The sequence below is a fragment of the Nannospalax galili genome, unplaced genomic scaffold (genome assembly GCF_000622305.1).
Source record: "Nannospalax galili isolate Female #2095 unplaced genomic scaffold, S.galili_v1.0 scaffold591, whole genome shotgun sequence".
In the NCBI taxonomy this organism is placed as follows: Eukaryota; Metazoa; Chordata; class Mammalia; order Rodentia; family Spalacidae; genus Nannospalax; species Nannospalax galili.
Genome location: NW_008330926.1, coordinates 3834639 through 3852626, shown reverse-complemented (window position 1 = coordinate 3852626; position 17988 = coordinate 3834639). Strand labels below are relative to the sequence as shown.

The following is a 17988-nucleotide window of genomic DNA, read 5'->3' as shown; positions in this document are numbered from 1 at the left end:
GTGTGTGTGTGTGTGTGTGTGTGTGTGTGTGTGTGTGTGTGTGTATGGACGGATGTATAAAAGCTAGCAAACACATGGGTTTATGTGGATAGTAATAGTGGATGAAAAATCTGACAATTTGTCTGCATGTTTTTTTTCCTGTTCTAAGTAGGGCATGTCTGTTTTGGCAAGTTGTGGGCAACTCTTTTACTTTTGCCAGCCAGAGGCTTCCTTAGACAAAGGGAAAGGAGAGAGGTGTGCTGAGGTCCCCAAGGAAGCCACAGCCCATCATTCCCCAGGCCTGACACCACCCCTCTCCCAGTGCACCCTTCTTCTGGGCTGGCTCCTCTCTCAGTTGCTTCAAAGCCCCTCCCACCTCCCTGTGAAGACCTGAGATTGAGCAGGGATTTCTGTTCTCCAGCAACTCTGCAGCAAGGGCCCTGCCAGAGGCGACGCTTCCCGTCCTCTCCGCTTCCCGCTCCCAAGTAGAGGCACCTAAACAGAGATTAGACTTCTGGTTTCAAGGCATTTCGAACCAAGCACGCTGAAAGAACGTGAGTTAGCTCCTCAACTCCATCTCTCTTCTTTCTGTTCCCTGGTATGAACCTCCTCGATGGCAAAGCGACCAGGAGAGAGTTGATTTGCATCTTAAGACCTATGGGTAATGCTTCTGGAGAGGGGTTGTTTTATTTAGCAACTGCTTGAACTTGTGTATGGGGTTGGGAAGGAGGTGGAGCTGACCCCGATTGGGCTGTCGGATGGTGGCGCGTGGCTAGTTCCCACTGCCACACTGATGCCCCGGGCCTCTATGAAGGTGGTCAGGAGCTGCTGTTGCTGCTGGCGCAGGGTGTCTGCGATGAGCACGGGCAGGGAATTGAAGCTGGCCGTGAGGTGCTCCAGCTTGGACTCCAGGCTGCCAATCTGCTTCTCCAAGTCTTCACTTCGATCATTGAGTTCCGTGATTAAGTCATACATGACGTTCTGCATCTGCGGGAGAGACAGAGTGGACAGACAGGGAGAGGACCGATCACTACAGAGGAATCTGCCCTGCAAAAAATGGCATGCCCTGCAGCCGGCAGCAGGAGCCACCTCTGCCCAGCTGGGTCTCATGTCACCAAAGGAGAACCCCAGTACTTTCTGGGAGATGGGGAGGCTAGGGTGAGCACTTTGTTTTCCTTATTATAAAAAATGATGGGTGTTAACTATCCATTTTAAATAGAAATATACATGAAAGAAAAGAAACATCACTTTCTTCTTACACGGAATCAGACTCCAAGCCATTCTCATATTTATACAGAGCACTGGTGTCTGATGAGTCAAGAGAAGACACTGAGGTGGGATGGTCAATGACAGACTTATAATTATCAAGCTAGGGTTCAAGTGCAAGTCTGGAGCTCACTAACAAGGCACCCTCTGTCAGACCACTTAACCTCTCCTAACCCCAGCCTTCTTATAAAATTGGAGTTAATAACTATACATAGTTATGAGTTATTGCATCTCTGTCCCTCCCCCTTTTAACCCAGCAGCCACAATATAAAATGTAATTAACTCCTCAGGCATGGTCCTTGGTCAGAGGGAGTTGCCTTGCTGAGGATGGCCCTTTTGCTTCTTGGTTCAAGAGGAGATACAAGGGTCTGGAGAAGGAGCAAGTGAACTTCAAACTCCCTGGTAAATGCTGTCTAGAGGATGCTCCCAACAGCCTCCTGCCCCCAGCACTGTCTCCAGTGTTCTGGGGCCCCACCTGTGGTTCCTGTGTTGGTTGCAGAATGCTAGTCTATGCAAAAGCACATCACCAAGCACCAGGAATGCTGGCTCTGTACATCAGGCTTGGGAGCAAGACTCATGACTTTCATACTCCCAGAGTTAGGAAAGGAGTTCTGACAGCAGTGACGGCAGAGGGCCAGTGGGCCCCTTGTGCTACAATGACTCTTTGGGCTTCTGATGATCTGCCAGTGACACTCTGGTCCTACTTCACCTGAAATGTCATTAGTCTAGGAAACTACAGGTGACCTCAGGGGCCAGTGGTGAGAGAAAAATAGAATAAAGGAAGGTGGGTGGCAAAACACACAAAGCTTCAGAGGAGCTGAAGGGGTGATGGTGGAACTGTCAGGGTGGCCTTCCCAGCTGGAATCCAGCTACTGCGTAGACAGCTCCTCTCTCACCAGCTCTGCCACCTCCAAAGATGTTGGCAGAGGGGAGGTTGACCTCCCTCAGTGATTAACATTTGCCACACCTCCTCACAGTGAGTGTCCCTCCCAGAGTACAGATCCCAGCCTCTGGGGCACCCTGATGAGCTCTAACATGGCACACACCAGCATGGTACCCACCCGTGAGTGACTGGCAGTGGTCACCCTGCTCCTTTGGGTCCTGGTTTCCTCATCTGTGTTCATAATCAGCACTTCCATTGCAAGACCTCTGTAGTTTGCAAAGTATTCTTATGAACATTATTTTATCTGATCACCCAAACTTCAGATGGCTGGGAATTATTTTTATACCTCAGTTGAAGAAACTGAAGGAACTGGGTAAGGGGTCCAAGCCCTCCCAGCTCTGACACCATATAAGGGAACTAGTTGATACAGAAAATATTTGGAGGGCACAGGCTACATTCATAATCTAGGAACGATGGAAGGGCAGAGGTGGGAAGTTGCTGAAGGGAGGGAGAGGCACAAAGAAGGAAAAGGAAGCAAGTGTGGCATTATATGACTTTCTCCCCCATCCTATGGCTTGCTGACAGAATACCAAGGGAATTCTGATCAACATGAAACACGGTTCACTGCTGCTGGGCCCTAAGCAAGTCTCCTGGGAGGAAAAGACAATAACCGAATGGATGTCAGAGTTCATAATCTCTTTGAGTCTCAGGCCTGGTCTCCCAAACCGGCTCTGCAGAGTCTTCCCTTAACACCTCTCTGCACTCTTTTTTTTCCTAGGAAACTTGCTCCCCAGTCATATGTTGCTTCTTTTCCCTGCTCATTCCATGAGAGTGCCTTTTGAATTCACTGAGGTCTTTTGTTTTGGTGTGTGTGTGTGTGTGTGTGTGTGTGTGTGTGTGTTTTGTTTTTGTTTTTTTGAGGCAAGGTCTCTCACTAAATGAGAAACTGCCATTTCCGCTAGCTGGCTGGCCAGTGAGCTCCACTTCTCTGCCCATCAATGCTGGGGTTACAGGCATACACGGCCATGCCTGACTCTTAATGTAATTGTTGGGGACTCAAACTCAGGTCCTCATGCTTGCACAGCAAGCACTGTTACCCACTGAGCCATCTGTTTAGCTCCATCACTGAGGTTTTTGTTCTTGGACCATCTCTGAGCAGCTGTGGGTGGCACTGAAGGAAGATGAGCTCAAAACTTAGGTTCACTTGTTATTTCTGGGGGAGTATCAGCTAGTGTGTGCTGTTGGGTGAGAGGTGAGATAGGAAACATTGCTACTTCTAGAAGAAATATCTTGAGGAATCTCCCAGAGCCATTCCTGAAGATTATAGAGTGGGCCGTACCTGTTGCCATATAACCCTCTTCCTGCTCTCGATGATTTATCTGAAGTCTCACTCACATATGACTCAGACTGGTCAATCAGCCCTTCTCTCTTGAGAATTCAGAATTAAGACTAAAAGGAAATGCCTTTAATTCTAGCACTTAGGAGGCAGAGGCAGGAGGATCTCTGTGAGTCAGAGACCAACCTAGTCTATGTAGTGAGTTCTAGGCTAGCTAGAGCTACATAAGAAGACCTTGTCTCAAAAAAAGAAAGAAAGAAAGAAAGAAAGAAAGAAAGAAAGAAAGAAAGAAAGAGAAAGAAAGAAAGAAAGAAAGAAAGAAAAGAAAAGAAAAGAAAAGAAAGGAGCTCAATTAAATCCAAGGATACTTGGGTTGGGTGAGGTGGGGGGATGGGGAGAAAAAGGAAGGCGGGGGGCTCTTTGAAGCAAGCCCCTAAGCAGGAAAGAGGAGAGAGAATGTTTCCTGAGGACTTCCCAGGATGGGCTCTAGTCAGCTACTATCTGCCTAGAATAAGACTCCTTTATATCCTTAGAATAAATGCCTCCATTTTCAGCCTGCTTGCAGTATGTTTTTTATATTGGAACTTTAGAGTATTAACCAACATGCTCAAAACCCCAGGAGTCCCCTCCTAGGTACTAGCATTCCATTCACCTCCTCCCACACCAGGCTCTGGGGAACCCCGTGATCCACCTGAACACCTCTTCCAATGGCACATAGGTCTTTGGGCTTCTCCCCAGGTGTGCCAAGCTACTTATTCCCTGAGTGAAATCCTCACAGGCCTATGAGGTCTTTTCTTTGCCCTGATCCCTCTATTGAACAAGGTGCCTGCACGTGGCCCAACAACCAGTAATTTCTGATTGCATGCTGCTCTTTCCAGAGGGTGCCTATTTTGCCTGAGGGAGTTTCCCTTGCTTTCCCAGGGAGAGTTCCATTACAATTGACATCTGCTGGAATGTTCTGCCAGCTTGGCCCTGAGCTGTACACTTGCTATATAATTTCTTTCAGAAGGCAGTTGGGGGTTGGGGTGGGGAACAGGAGGGAGCCCTCTCAGTCAGTCTGCCCACGCTCAGCTCTACCCACAGTGTGGCCTGCACTTCAAGGAGAGAGTCTCTTTACGGTGTTTATGGCTGTTAAGTGCCAGAAACACAGAACGACAATGTGATATTGGGCCTTAAGCCCTTGGGCTCTCGAGGTCTCTGTGTTTACTGTTGGCTATCTGCCTATTGAGAAACAAACAAACACACCACCACCACCACCACCACCACCACCACCACCACCAGTACCACAATCAATTTAAGGCCAGAAAGGCTGGGCTGTAAGGATTAGAAGACATAAGACAATAACTTTCTGATTATAAGAGCAAACAGAAAGGATCTTCTAACATGGCCCTGGTTACCATCTGGTCCAAGTTAAAGGGCTTCACCCTTGAGCAACCTGAACTCATCCTTAGTAGCCGCTCAATGCACACCTAATGAGGAACACACCAGTAAGAAGTGGGCTGGCTCCCTCAGCAAAGACAGGCCGAAGAGGCAAATGCCTGGTGTGAAAAGACAGGATTCACTGATACATTGCAAATGTCAAGAACTTAAACCTAGACTGTTTTTCAGCCCAAAAGAACCATTCTTTATCTTCCTGCTCCTTACTGTGCACTTTGGATGTGGCCAGGTCTTCCCCGGCCACTGGAGAAGCCCAGATGCTAGTGTTTGGAGCGCTAGGAAATCTTTAATTTTGCCACTCACCTTGGAAAGGTCAACCAGGGTGTTGGCTTGGTCACTTAGCTTCCTCTGCTCCATCTTGACACTCCTCAGTCTGTAGGGAAGAGTCGGAACAGCCAGAGCTTCAAGTCCATGCTAAGGTTCAGCCTGTAGCAGCGTGCATAGCCCTGTCACTTCACCTGAACTTGGAACTCAGCATTTTGGCCTTGAACACAGCCAACAGCTGACGGAATTAAAGACTTGGCAGGGCCCCGAGGATGCAAATGCTCACCTCCATGCACGCTTGCCTCCGTCACCTTTGTTTCCTTGCTATTAGGGCCTTTCCCCAGCTCTCTGCCTTTGCTTGGGCTGTTCCTTCCACGCCTCAGGCCTGCTCCTTAACTGCCAGGGCTTCCCCAAAACTTTGGGTCAGAATAAGTGTCTTTTTCCTTTGCTTCTCCACCTTATTCACTTATTTATTTTTGGATTGATTGTTCTTTTGTTAGAAAGGATCTTACTTTGTAGCCCAGACTGACCTGTGATTCATTATACAGTCCAGGACAGCCACCACCTCATGGAGAGCCCCTGCCTCACTAAGCTTCTAACCATTCAGTTGTATTGGATGTGTGTGCACACATGAGTGTGTCTCTGGGTGTGCACACTTGCTTACATGTGTGTGCATCTTCCTGCCTGTGTATGGATGAACATGTTTCCCTGTGTGCATGCATATGCTTATGGGGGGACGAATGTGTGTGCCTTTGTGTGTGTCTGTGCATGTGGGCATGCGTGTATGTGAATGTGCACATGTATTTGTGTGGGCACACATGTGTGCCTGTGTGTGTGTCTGTGTCTGTCTGTGTATATCCATGTTAGTTTGTGTATGTGTGTGTCTGTAAGTGTGTATATGTCTGTTTATGTGTCTTTGAGCGTGTGTGTGTTTATGTCTATCTGTAAATGTGTGTGTCTGTGAGTCTGTTTATGTGTCTGTGTTTATGTGTGTGTGTGTCTGTGTGTTTGTATATCTATGTCTGTGTGCATGTGTTAGCATGTGAGTGTGTCTGTTTCTGGGAGTGTGTATGTATGTATGTATCTGTGTTTATGTGTATGTGTGTCTGTGAGTATGTGTATATGTGTCTGTGTGTATGTCTATGACTATGTATGTATGTCTTTGAGTGTGTGTGTTTGTGTCTATCTGTAAATGTGTGTGTATCTATATGTGTGTCTGTGTGAGTGTCTGTGTTTGTAAGTATCTGTGTATGCATCTGTGAGATTCTGTGTGTCTGTGTATGTGTCTGTGTGTGTCTATTTGTGTGTGTCTGTGTTTCTGTGTGTGTATGCATCTATGTATATTGTGTGTGTCTGTATCTATGAATATGTGTGTCTATGTGTGAGTGTATGAGTCTGTGAGTATCTGTGTTTCTGTGTGTGTGTGTCTGTAAGTACCTGTGTTTATGAGTGTGTGTGTGTGTGTGTGTGTGTGTGTCTGTATCTGTGTGTATATGTCTGTGTGTATGTATGAGTGTCTGTGTATTTCTGTGTGTGTGTGTGTGTGTGTGTGTGTGTGTGTGTGTCTGGGTAACATGAGAGCCCATAGGCTCTGGCTCTGTGTTTTACCTTCTGTAGCAGCCCACCCACTGCCTTGCAGTAAGTGAAAGGAAAGGACAGCCTGGACTGGGGCCAGTTCCCCACTCAGGTACTTGTTGAGTGGAGCAGACAGGATTTCTTCCGTTCCTCCCTGGTATGTGAGAAGCCACAGGCAGGGCTGTGGGACCCCACATTCTAGCTTGGCTGCCGTGGTGAGCTGCTCCAGTACTCACTGGTGGATGGCTTGGAGGAACTTCCTCTGGTGTTTCCGGACCTTGGCATGGTCAATCTTCTTCAGCAGCTTTGTGTGTTTGTAGATTAGCCATGTTTCCCGGAGGACGTTCGCTGCAGCGTTCTTGATCTAAGGGAAAGGAAAAGAAGGTCAGGCTTATTTTCTTTAAATTCACTTCGTACATTTTTCTTGTACCTGTGGCTATATTCTACCTCCCAAGAAAATGATTCTTCAGAAATCTTTTTTCTTAATCAAGATCATGAAATGCTGAGAAAAGATTATTAAAATTCATCCCTTATTAATCTTGTGTCTGACGCAGTAAACTGGAGCTTGGCATTAAGAGGCGTTCCTCCTTCCCTTCCTAATTTTTTCAATGCTGCCTCTTGACTGCTGTTGCTGATGCTATATTTAGGCAGGCTGCTTAGCAAGACTAAGGCCTGAGGTACCATTTGGATCGATAAATACATGCCATTGCTGCCCTCAAATTCAGGGTGCCACACTTTATCTGGACCCAGAGAGTAAACAGATACTCTACCAAGCGGAGATTTTAAAGGGTGTCTTTGCGATGTCTTTCTTACAGACAGCAACTATAGGTGCCAACAAGGCCTCTGCTTCTTTTTCCAAGTGGTCAAAGACTGTGTTCTTCAGTTTTACATGCAAATGTAATTGGCACAAAATTGAATTCATGTCAGTGATGTCTGTGAAAATCAGGGACGATATTTAGGTGTGAAAACAGAGCTGCCTCCTTCCTGAGGCTGGCTTCACTGTGCACTGCAATCCCACAATTCCACATACAATGCTGTCATCTGTTGACATGGAAACCACTGATACCACCGACTCACGACAGAGCTGAGACATATCAATGGCATCCAGATGGCAGGGGACAAAGTTTTAGTTCAAACACAGACATCTTCAGCAATTAGCAACAAGAGCGAGAGAAAACACTCCATATTAAGCACCAGCTAAGCAGGTTTTATTAACTATCTCCACTTCTGACAGTCATGTAAACTGGCACAGGTCCACAGGCCCAGGGCCTGGAAGTGAGTAGACCAGCCCAGAAGACCAGGTGACTTTGGCAGAAAGGATTTTAATAAAAGTAGAGAGTACAGACTTCTTCAGACATCAACAGATGGGACGTTGCTAACACACTGAGACATGGAGGAAGGCCCAGGAAACATCATTTTGCAGGCTGATAACTTCTCTGTGTTTCAAAAATCATTACTAAGTCTGGGTTATATCAGCACTGGTGCTGATATGATGGGTTTTTGTTGTTGTTGTTTGTTTTTGTGTTTTTGAGACAGGGTCTCCTTGTAGCCCCAGCTGTCCTGGAACTCACTATGTAGACCAGGCTGGCCTCTCGAACTTGCAAAAATCCACCTGCCTCTGCCTCCCAAGTGCTGGGATTAAAGGCGTGCGCCACCACGTCTGGCAGATACGATGTTTTTAAAAGAATAGCTAAGTCTTTTCAAAAATGTCTAAGTGACATAAATATTGATTTTTTTCTTGGTTCAGTAAAAATCTACTGTGGAAGTGGTTTTAAATGGTTTAATTGCCCACCTCTGATACTTTCTTGTCTGAAAGTGAACAGGTGAGCCTGAGCCTGGAGGTGGCCAGTGTCCAGCTGGCAAGAAGAAGCAAGGAGGTGATGGTTCTGAAGCTTATCTCAGGCTGGCTAAACAGGTGCAGGGAAGAGGCTTTTCTCCCAACAGGACAGACATTACTGCTGTCCTTTGTAGGGTGGGCAGTTTGGTATGTGATCTCTTTGGTTTCTCTGGGTGCTTGGCTTTCAGAGAAAGTCTTAAAGACAAGCAGGAGGGAAGAGCCTGCCTAGGCCTTTACAAGGGTGGGCAGAGGGCCCCAGTTATTTAGTTGCCTTGTAGGAATGGTGATAGAGCCACAGGCTATCAAAGCCGACAAGCCTTTGACAAGGTCTCGGTGTCCTATGAAAAGGACACTGGGATAGCCCTACAGACCATTAAGCAATTTAGAAGCAAATGCTTGACTATAACAAGGAGAAAAAGACATTTTAAGAGGCTAAACAAGGCACTGCTGTTGTGCTGAGGGACTGCTGACCTCAGCAAGGTCTGAGTACTTCCTGTACATAGCACATTGCAACCTCACAACCACAGTCAGGCAGGGGCTGATACCACCCCCATTTTACAGGTGAAGAAACTGAGACAGCCCAAGATTGTCAGCTATCGATGGCAAGTGCTCGGTATAGATTTGGGTACTATACAAATTATAAGATGTCAGACAGATTGGACTTTATCATCCAACTCAAACTCCCCACTTAGAATAGGAGGAATAACTTCAGAGATGGGATGAGAGGCCAGACTCACATAGCCAGCTAATAATCAAGTTGAAGCAAGTCAGTCCATAAGGTTCTCATATGGTCTGAAGGAAGACCAGGCTGGATTTGATCTTTACTCAAAGAGAATCATTTCCTCTTTCCCAGAATCAAGGAATTGGAAAGCACACTTAAATTTAAAAAAAAAAAAATTCATTCTGGCCCTCACTTCACAACATGACAGAACACAGAGTTCAGGGCTTTTCTTTAACTACAGCCCAAATGGAACATCCTGAAGCGACAGCTTGGTCAGGAGGCCGAGAAGTATCACATCATCTTTATGGGTTTGAGCGGGAGGCCCCTGAGCATTCGGGAAAACAATGTTAAATGCAAGCCCTTGTGCTTACTGAAATTAATTGCCAGCAAACAGCCTGGCACACAGATAAATAGATCAATATCTGCAAGAGAAAAAGCAGTAGGCTTTTAACCACACTTTGTTCTCCTGAGTCTCCCTCTACTTCACCTGGTGTCTGGTTCTGAGCACAGTTGAGTAGGCTGTGTGAGCCCCTCTTGGGGTCAGCTCAGCCTCTGAAGGGTTGGCAGTCCTTTCCCTGATGAAGACATAGATACCCTCTGAACTCTCCTGATGGACAAAGGTGCCAAGCCCGAAAGATGTCCCAGGGTTGGGAGGCACAGTGCCCGAGACTGAAGCAATGAGCTGGCAAGGACTGTTCAAGGTTGACTGTCATAGGAGGGGTTGGGTTGTCATTGAGGGTGGTTAGGTAAGGATCTTTTGTGTGTGGAAGGCCAGCTGTCCAGCTTCCAAGACCCATAAATATGCAGGCTGATTGTTTTCTGTGAACACACAAACTCTATCCCCCAAATTGCTGTTTTCACTCTGATTAGGGTCTACATGCTTTAGAAAGGACTCCTAAGGACGGGGGAAAAACTGGTCTAACTAAGATCTCCAAGATAATCATGCGTTAACATTTACTGAGCACTTACTGTGTGCCAGGTTTTGTGGACCACTAATGTCTGCATTATTTCATTAACCTCCAGAAAAACTTGCAGATAGATTAGCTCCTTGTATCTACTGCTAAACTCGCTGAGACTCACATTTCTTATTAATAGTTCTTCACACTCGAAGAACTATTAATGAGTATTAATGAGTGAGTACCTATGATGAGCCAGACACTGCTCCAGAAAGTGAGAATATAGAGCCTAACCAATAGCATTCTTTTTTCCTTTTTGAGACAGTCTCATTATGTAGCCCAGACCAGTCTTAAACTCACTCTTAGCCCAGACTGGCCTCAAACTCAAGATCCTCCTACCTCAGCCTCTTGAGTGCTGGGATTACACATGTGTACCACCACTCCTGGTGAACCAATAACATTCTTGCCCTTATGGAATTTATAATGTGTGGAGAAGGCAGTTTGTAGTTAAAAATACATTATTAGATATTAAGTATTTCAAGGAAAAATAGAGCAGGTTGGAGTGCTGCAAGTGCTACTGATCTGAAAAATGGGTTCCTGCACTGAGTGAATGAGCATATACTTACAACATTCAGCACAGAGCCTGCCTCAGTGTACCACACAGTCACTTAATTTTTCTTCTATTTTTCATTATGTTAATTGATTGATCATATGTGGGAAGATGTGCCACAGTGTGGATGTGGAGATTAGAGGACAACTTGCAGGACTCAGTTCTCTTCTTCTACCATGTGGGTCCTGGGGACTAGGCAGCATGTGCCTTTATCAACTGAGCTAGCTCACCAGGCCATGGTCTCTTTTCCAATATTACTCCTCCCAATGACTGTCAGTTTCTTTCCTCATACCACTAACCCCCAGCAAAAGAAAGCATGCAGCGACACGCACATCTGTTCCCTGCACTCCTGACATCAGCACTCACTTGGGAGGGAGGGGGCCTCTACCTGCAATTTTGGCAGGAAACTGGAGTGAGGTGAGAGGCAGTGAGAAAGGGGGGATACATTTTGTGGTTCAGTGTTAGAGTCTGACCTCTCCCTGTAGCAACCTTGTGACAAATGGTGAATCCTTAGCAAGGCTATTAACATAATGCTCAGCTAATGTAGAGTTAAACTGGTTCTTGTCTCCAGCAGGCCTGGAACTCTGACCACCACAGGTAGCTCACAGAACTGACCACAGGAAGTTGTGGCTGGAGAGCTGCTGCCTCCTGAGGACAAGCCAGATCCTAGACAGGATGGCAGCACATGCTAGGTGCCTACCCTTTGTCCCTCTCTGGACCTCAGTGTTCTCATCCAGGTTAAACTCGCTCAGCTCCAAGAATCCTTTGGGCTTCAGCACACTACATTTCTACTAGCATAGGGAAAGAAGCAGGGTGCCCAATCTCTCTGGGCCGCAGCCATTGTGGGGATGTAATTTGCAACCCTCTTCTGGGGGCAGAATTAGCATTCCCAGCAACTGCTTAATTGATTACCTAATGACTTTACAGAGAAAGCTTTTTCTGGGATCTTACTCATGGGCCCTACCAGCTGTGGATCATCCATCTAGAGTTTCTAAACCAGACTTCTATGTCTGGCAGAGCAGTGGCTACCCTTTCTTTTTCCTTTTCTAGAAAATAATCCTGCTAAGAATAAAATATTGAACTGCTGAAAAACATTGTTTCAGCAAGATTATGATAAACCTTTGAGATGTGCTCATGGTTAAAACATTCTTTAGGACCGTTCAGTAGGTACTGGGGGCTGCCAAAGGTTTTTGGGTGGTATAGTGATATATTCAGAGTAAAACCAAGTTTAAGGAGATCTATGGGGAAGCAAACTCAGGGCAACGGGAAAGGGACGCTGTGAGAAGGCAGAGGGTAGCCGACTCTAATGTAGTGGGAACTGGGAGGATGGTGCTCTAAGAGTGGGAGAAAGAGGAGCCTGGTGAGGTCACTGTACGTGAATAGCCAAGATAAGATCAAAAGGGGTCCCTGTGGCTGCAAGGCTGGCACTAGGTCTTTGGGCATGAACACTGGAGGGTCAGTGATGTTTGTTAGACCAGGAAGGTGAGGAGCAGGAGAGAACTGGGGATGTAGGGGTTTGGAGCTACTCTTTGGTGTCATGGGAAGCACACCTGCATGAGGATGGTGGGGGCAAGGAACTCTTCAGTAAGGAGGCCATCCTGAGCCAGTGGCACACACTCATCAAATTGATTAGAATGTCCATCCACCATGGGTCTGAGTGGGGAGTGAGTGTGCCATACAGATAATCTCCCATCCATGGCATGGTGTCACTGTATATTACTTCCTTATAGATTATCTAGTAGCCCAAGTTATAATTATAGAGTAACAATGGCGGTGGCTCTGCAAAGTCAGTGTAGGAAGATGTGATCCCATGAAATGCCACCAAGGTTGACAAGTTATACAAGTAAAAGAAGACAGGATTTGGAAAATCAGAAGTAAGTTTGTCCCCCATGCTATCGGACGCCTCTCCTCCCCACAAATAGCCAAATGCCAATAGCTCTGGTGCTAACAGCAAAGGCTGGGTTGAAGATAGACAGGCAGGATGAATTAACACCAGAACAATCAAACATTTTTATGATTCATAGGCTACAGTTCCTTTTTTCTTTTTGCTTAGATGTTTGAAGATTCAATATTGCATATACTTGCCAGGGATTGTTTTTATCTGCTAAAACTAGTAACTGTCCACTGTTGAGTGTCCGTAGATACAAGTAGCTCCCTCCAAACTGGATCTTTCTCTGAGAATTCACTGGGGTCCTAGGAATGGACTGAGCTTTGCACTGTTTCACTCAGGAGCTACTCCTGCTGGGCATAGAGGCCATTTGGAAAGGGCAAATGACAGGTCAGGACCCCAGAGGGAAGAAAGGTCGGCTTCTTCAGTGGACAGGGGTTGAACCCAGCTTCAGTTCAGTGAAGGCTGCGTGGAAGAGCCTCTGCAAGTCCCAGCCTTGTCAGTTTTAAAGATCTTCTCTCTGCAAGAAGCATCCCTTTTGTGTTTATTTCTCTGGGAAAAGATATTGGACATTAAAGGGACATTTCAGCAGATTTAAGTGTTCTCAGAAAAGTGAGATGTTATTCGATTAAGAAGGGACCTGGCACTTGTAGATGAGCAATAAATATTTGTGGATTTGATTTTCAGTCTTGCTTTTCAAAAAGTAAGTGGACTTGAAGAGGATTTTTGTGAATTATTTTTGAAAGATTGAAATTAGCAACCACAACCTCATCTCCTTCTACAATTCTAGAACAGAAAAAAATTGTTTATTTTCCCAGTGTATGAAAGAGTTGGCTTTCTTTGGTTTTATTTTTCTCTAGTGTCTGATTTACTTGGTGAAAAATGGAGAGGACAAAGGAATACCATGAAATACAAAGTATATTTTTGGCTTCAAAAAGCAAACCAGAATAAACAGAGACTGTTAATATTTCTCTTCTGGTAAACAGCTTCTGAGAAGGGTTCAGAGACAAAACTTCTTCCTTGCTGCTCACTGCTGATCAAACTTGGACAGCAACATGTTGTCTCAGGGTAACATGCAAGTGTATTTGCATTTAGGTGTTTTGATAGCTCTGTCCTTTCCTGTGTGCTGAGCTGGGCTTTGGCACACATGGAGAGGGGGCTGAGGATGAGGGTCCTTGCAGCATGTGAGTGAGACCCAGTAGAGTGATAGTGTCACATACTGTCATCTTGGGGCTTCAAATCATGTTTCTTTTTGTCTGGCTGGTGGCTCAGGGCCATAACGCACCTTGTGTGACTATGTGTATGTTAACAATATGAGAATATTTGCCTGTACCTGTTCCTTTTCACATCTGTGGCAGCTCTTTAAAGAACCCCAAAAATGTAATCAAAGACCCAACAATGAAATGCCATGAATAATCCTGTGAGAAATGGAGAGACCTTGGCAACTGCACACCCTCCACCGGCCTCTCTGAGTGCTCCCACCGGTGCCGGCTCCCTGTCATTCGGGCTCCCTCTCTCTTCCAGCCTTTGTCTCATTCTGAACATATTTTTGCTGCTTTGAAACATTAATCACTGAGGAGTTTCTCTAGCTTTCAAATTCCCAACTAAAGCCGTGGGGGTGCGGGTGGATTCCTTCTCCCTGGAGCATTTCCTTGGAGGCCAAGGCCCTGCCCAGGTTCTGGGTCTCTGTATTGGGAAAAGGCATCTTTATGGAATCATACCCCTGACCTTCAGGCTACCATCTTTTTTTTTTTTTTTTTCGGTCTTTTTGAGACAGGGTCTCCCTATAGCCCCAGCTGTCCTGAAACTCACTATGTAGACCAGGCTGGCCTTGAACTAACCGAGATCTGCCTGCCTCTGCCTCCCGAGTGCTGGGATTAAAGGCATGTGCCACCAAGCCCGGCTTCAGGCTGCCATTTTAAAGAATATTCCATGAAAGCTGCTCTTAAAGAGTAGCTCCTACCTGTCTGTGGGGCCTGTTGTTATTCTGGAAACTCCATTCTTTTCTGTTCTAAATGAGACTTATTAATTTTTGTTTTTGTTTTGAGGCAGGGTCTTGATATGTGTCCCAGGCTGCCTCAAACACATGGCAGCCCCCCGCCTCAGCCTCTCGAGTTCTGGGATTATAAACATGCACCACTGTCCCTGACTTAAATGAGCTTTCTTTACTCTGATTATTCTATGGGTGTCGGATGAGCGGCCAGACGGTTTCTTCTCTCTGGCATTTTAGGCTTTTCTTTTTCCATAGCCATTTTCATAAGGGTACAAGTGAGAACCATTATCCAGAAAACCCAAAAGGGGAAAATTGGATGATGACATTTTGATGAACAACAATATTTGGGAATGTGGGCTCTTACTGGAATGATTGCTTTAAATGACTTTTTAAAGGGGGATTAGATTTAGATACATCTCCAATATAATTTTAAGATTCTCTACCGCCCTTCCTAACGAGAATATGAAAATATTTGAGCATAAACAAAATACTGCAGCATGCTGGGTGATTTGTTTGGCCCCATCAGGCAGGGAGGCGGGTTATATCACTGCATGCTATTGATCTAATTATCAGGAAAATTATTTGGTTCCACAAGCCATGCACAGTGACTTAATGGAAGATGAGCCTGGTATGTGGGGAAGTGTTCATTTTATGGGGGCTGTCTGCCTGTGCCCAGGCCTCCCCTAACATGGCCCTTAAAGGCTCCCACTCCACATCAGGTGACAGCTTTCTTTCTGAGCAGCCCCCACTTTGGCCGTAAGTACTCATGAAGACATGAGAGTGAGGCATCTTACCCGTTTGGTGAGCTGAGTGTCCATCATAAAGTTGTGGACATGCTTCTCTGCTTTGGTGAGTTCCAGCTTCCGGGCCACCACAGCCACCACCAGAGCAGTACAGCCCGCACCCTGTGAGGGAACATCAGAGGGTTACACGAGAGAGAGCACACCATAAGGTAAGACACAGACTCAAGGTGTCTCATGTTCACTGTGGGCACTTTGGAGAAGTGGCATGGGGACTCTGAGTCTTTGAGTGGTCAAGACAAGCCACAAAGCTTGTTCAAACCTTCTGGGCCCCTGACATCCCTGCCCAAGAAGGGGTCTGAAATGTCTCTTGCCTTGTGTCCCTAACACATGGGAGACATGTCTTCATAGAGCTGGTCAGTGCCGTGTGGGGCTGAGTCTTTGGGGAATTAAACCAATAAACAATCAGGGCCCTGTGCAGTGCAGCAGGCAACAGAGGGTCCGGCATACAGAGGCATGTCTTCCCCATGCATGTCCCAAGCTCACACCAGTCCAGTAGGCCCAGGAAGAAAGAGGGTCAGACACAGCCTTCAGTGTTCAGGCCACACCTGCTAGTGGTTGAGCGAGCGGAATAACTGAAAAAAAGAGGCAACACCTTCTCATGGAAGAGCATTCTCCTGGAAGATGCTCTGGTGGGCTCTGACAATAGTGCCTGCCCCACAGCTGGGTCTTTCTCTGTGAGGCTCTAGACTGACTCAGCACTGTGACTCTTTCAAAAGCAAAAGATTCATGAATTCACCAACATGCAGAGATTTTAAAGATGACAACACTTCTGCCTAAAGCCAGGATGAACCTGCGGAGGCCCCTCAGGTTCTTCCAGAATAATGTTCCTGCTTAGGTGGGGCCCCTGCAGGAGAGTCCAGCAGAGTTTGAGCAAAGTGAGCTCAGAACAGCGGAGCTGCTCTGTCTCTTTGACAGGTCCATCAGAGGGACAGGAAAGTAATGTGTCCCACCATTTGGAAACCCTCTTCTCTGCACTGCCCAGTCGGAAGCCATCCCTGGACTCTCCTCACAGACCACAACCCAGGCACATGGGCACTACCCTGACCACCACATATGGAAAGAGATGGTGGACTGGACCTGTGAGAGCCCTCTTTACTCCTGGGTCTTCTGGGTTGGTGTGAGCTTGGGATATGCATGCAGAAGACAGAGCCTCTGTGTGCTGGACTCTGTCACCTGCAACACTGCCCGGGACCTGATTGTTCATTGGTATAATTCCCCACACCAAACAGTAGAATACAGAGTCCAGGTTAGCGGTTTGAGATACTGGGGATGAAGGAAACCGCCAGTAACAGTTTTGGCTTATCAGGTATTGCAATATGTATGAGATAGATGGGAATTGCTTCTCAAAGATGCTGCAATCTCCAACAGAGTGGAGAGAGTGTACTCCCTATAATGCCTTCCCCCTTCCCACTAATGAAGGCTGCCCTGTGTGAGGTTTCTGTGTAGAAAGCAACAGTCCTTTCTCTTAGCGCTCTGCAAGGGTCTCATTAACAGAGCTGAGGTGCGCTCTGTCTACTCGGTCAGCCTCCTGTTCTGAGCACAGCCAAGGGCAAAGCACCAAGTCTGTGAACTTTTCTTTTTTGACCTCTTTTTCTTCTTTTGTTTGAGGATAGCTGCATTTTCTTGGCATCTGTTACTTGCTAGAAACTCTGTGCCCAATTTTCAGAGGATATGGGCAATTGGACAGCCTGGTCTATGACTGTAATCAATTTACCCAGGCTGCCAAAAGCATAAATAACTTAAAAGAAACTATCCCAGAAGGAGGATGCATGCTCCCTCACCTCTCAAGCAGACCCAGCATCATCCAGCTCCTTTATATGGGAAGTCCAAAGAGAAGGGTATGTCATAGCATTAAAAATGGAGCAGCAGAGGGATATTCCAATGGGTCCAGAAATAATTTCACTTAAATCATCCTTGAAAGCTGGGGTTCAACAGCTAGAGGGAGTCTCCCGTTCCACACTACCTTGGGAACTTGATCAAAACAGTCACCCCCATTCCTGCTTACCAGGGTCCAGAGGGAGCCCTGTGTTTTCAGCCTGGGCCCACAGGCTGGTTGGTTGAATGCAGGGAATAGAGTATTTCACCTGAAGAACTATCTGTCTTACATTGAGGCAGGAGTGTGCACTAAATCCCATTTCTCAATTTCTTTCACCTTAAAAATGTGAATCCCTTATAGGTATTTTTCTGGAGGATGCTACTTTCTTAACACAAGTCCAACTTTAATAGATGGCAGTGAGTACTCAACTTTTAGTTTTTTATAAATGCAGGGAATAGAGTATTTCACCTGAAGAACTATCTGTCTTACATTGAGGCAGGAGTGTGCACTAAATCCCATTTCTCAATTTCTTTCACCTTAAAAATGTGAATCCCTTATAGGTATTTTTCTGGAGGATGCTACTTTCTTAACACAAGTCCAACTTTAATAGATGGCAGTGAGTACTCAACTTTTAGTTTTTTATATTTTTATTGCATTTATTTGTGTGTGTGTGTGTGTGTGTGT

General features: G+C 46.2%; 1 protein-coding gene across 3 annotated transcripts in view; it reads right to left on the bottom strand.

The window, feature by feature from the left end:
- Positions 1-6: 6 nt before the first annotated feature.
- Kcnn3 (potassium calcium-activated channel subfamily N member 3) overlaps positions 7-17988 on the bottom strand; it is a 153789-nt gene continuing 135807 nt past the window's right edge. For 2 of the 3 annotated variants that reach the window (XM_017795012.1, XM_017795014.1), the window contains 4 exons: positions 15480-15590; positions 6977-7104; positions 5205-5274; positions 7-966 (listed from right to left, as the gene is read on the bottom strand). In XM_017795012.1, coding sequence (XP_017650501.1) covers positions 670-966; positions 5205-5274; positions 6977-7104; positions 15480-15590 — 606 coding nt within the window. In that variant the 3' untranslated portion in view covers positions 7-669. The remainder of the gene's footprint in view (positions 967-5204; positions 5275-6976; positions 7105-15479; positions 15591-17988) is intronic. The other variant, XM_008854710.1, reaches the window with a different exon arrangement.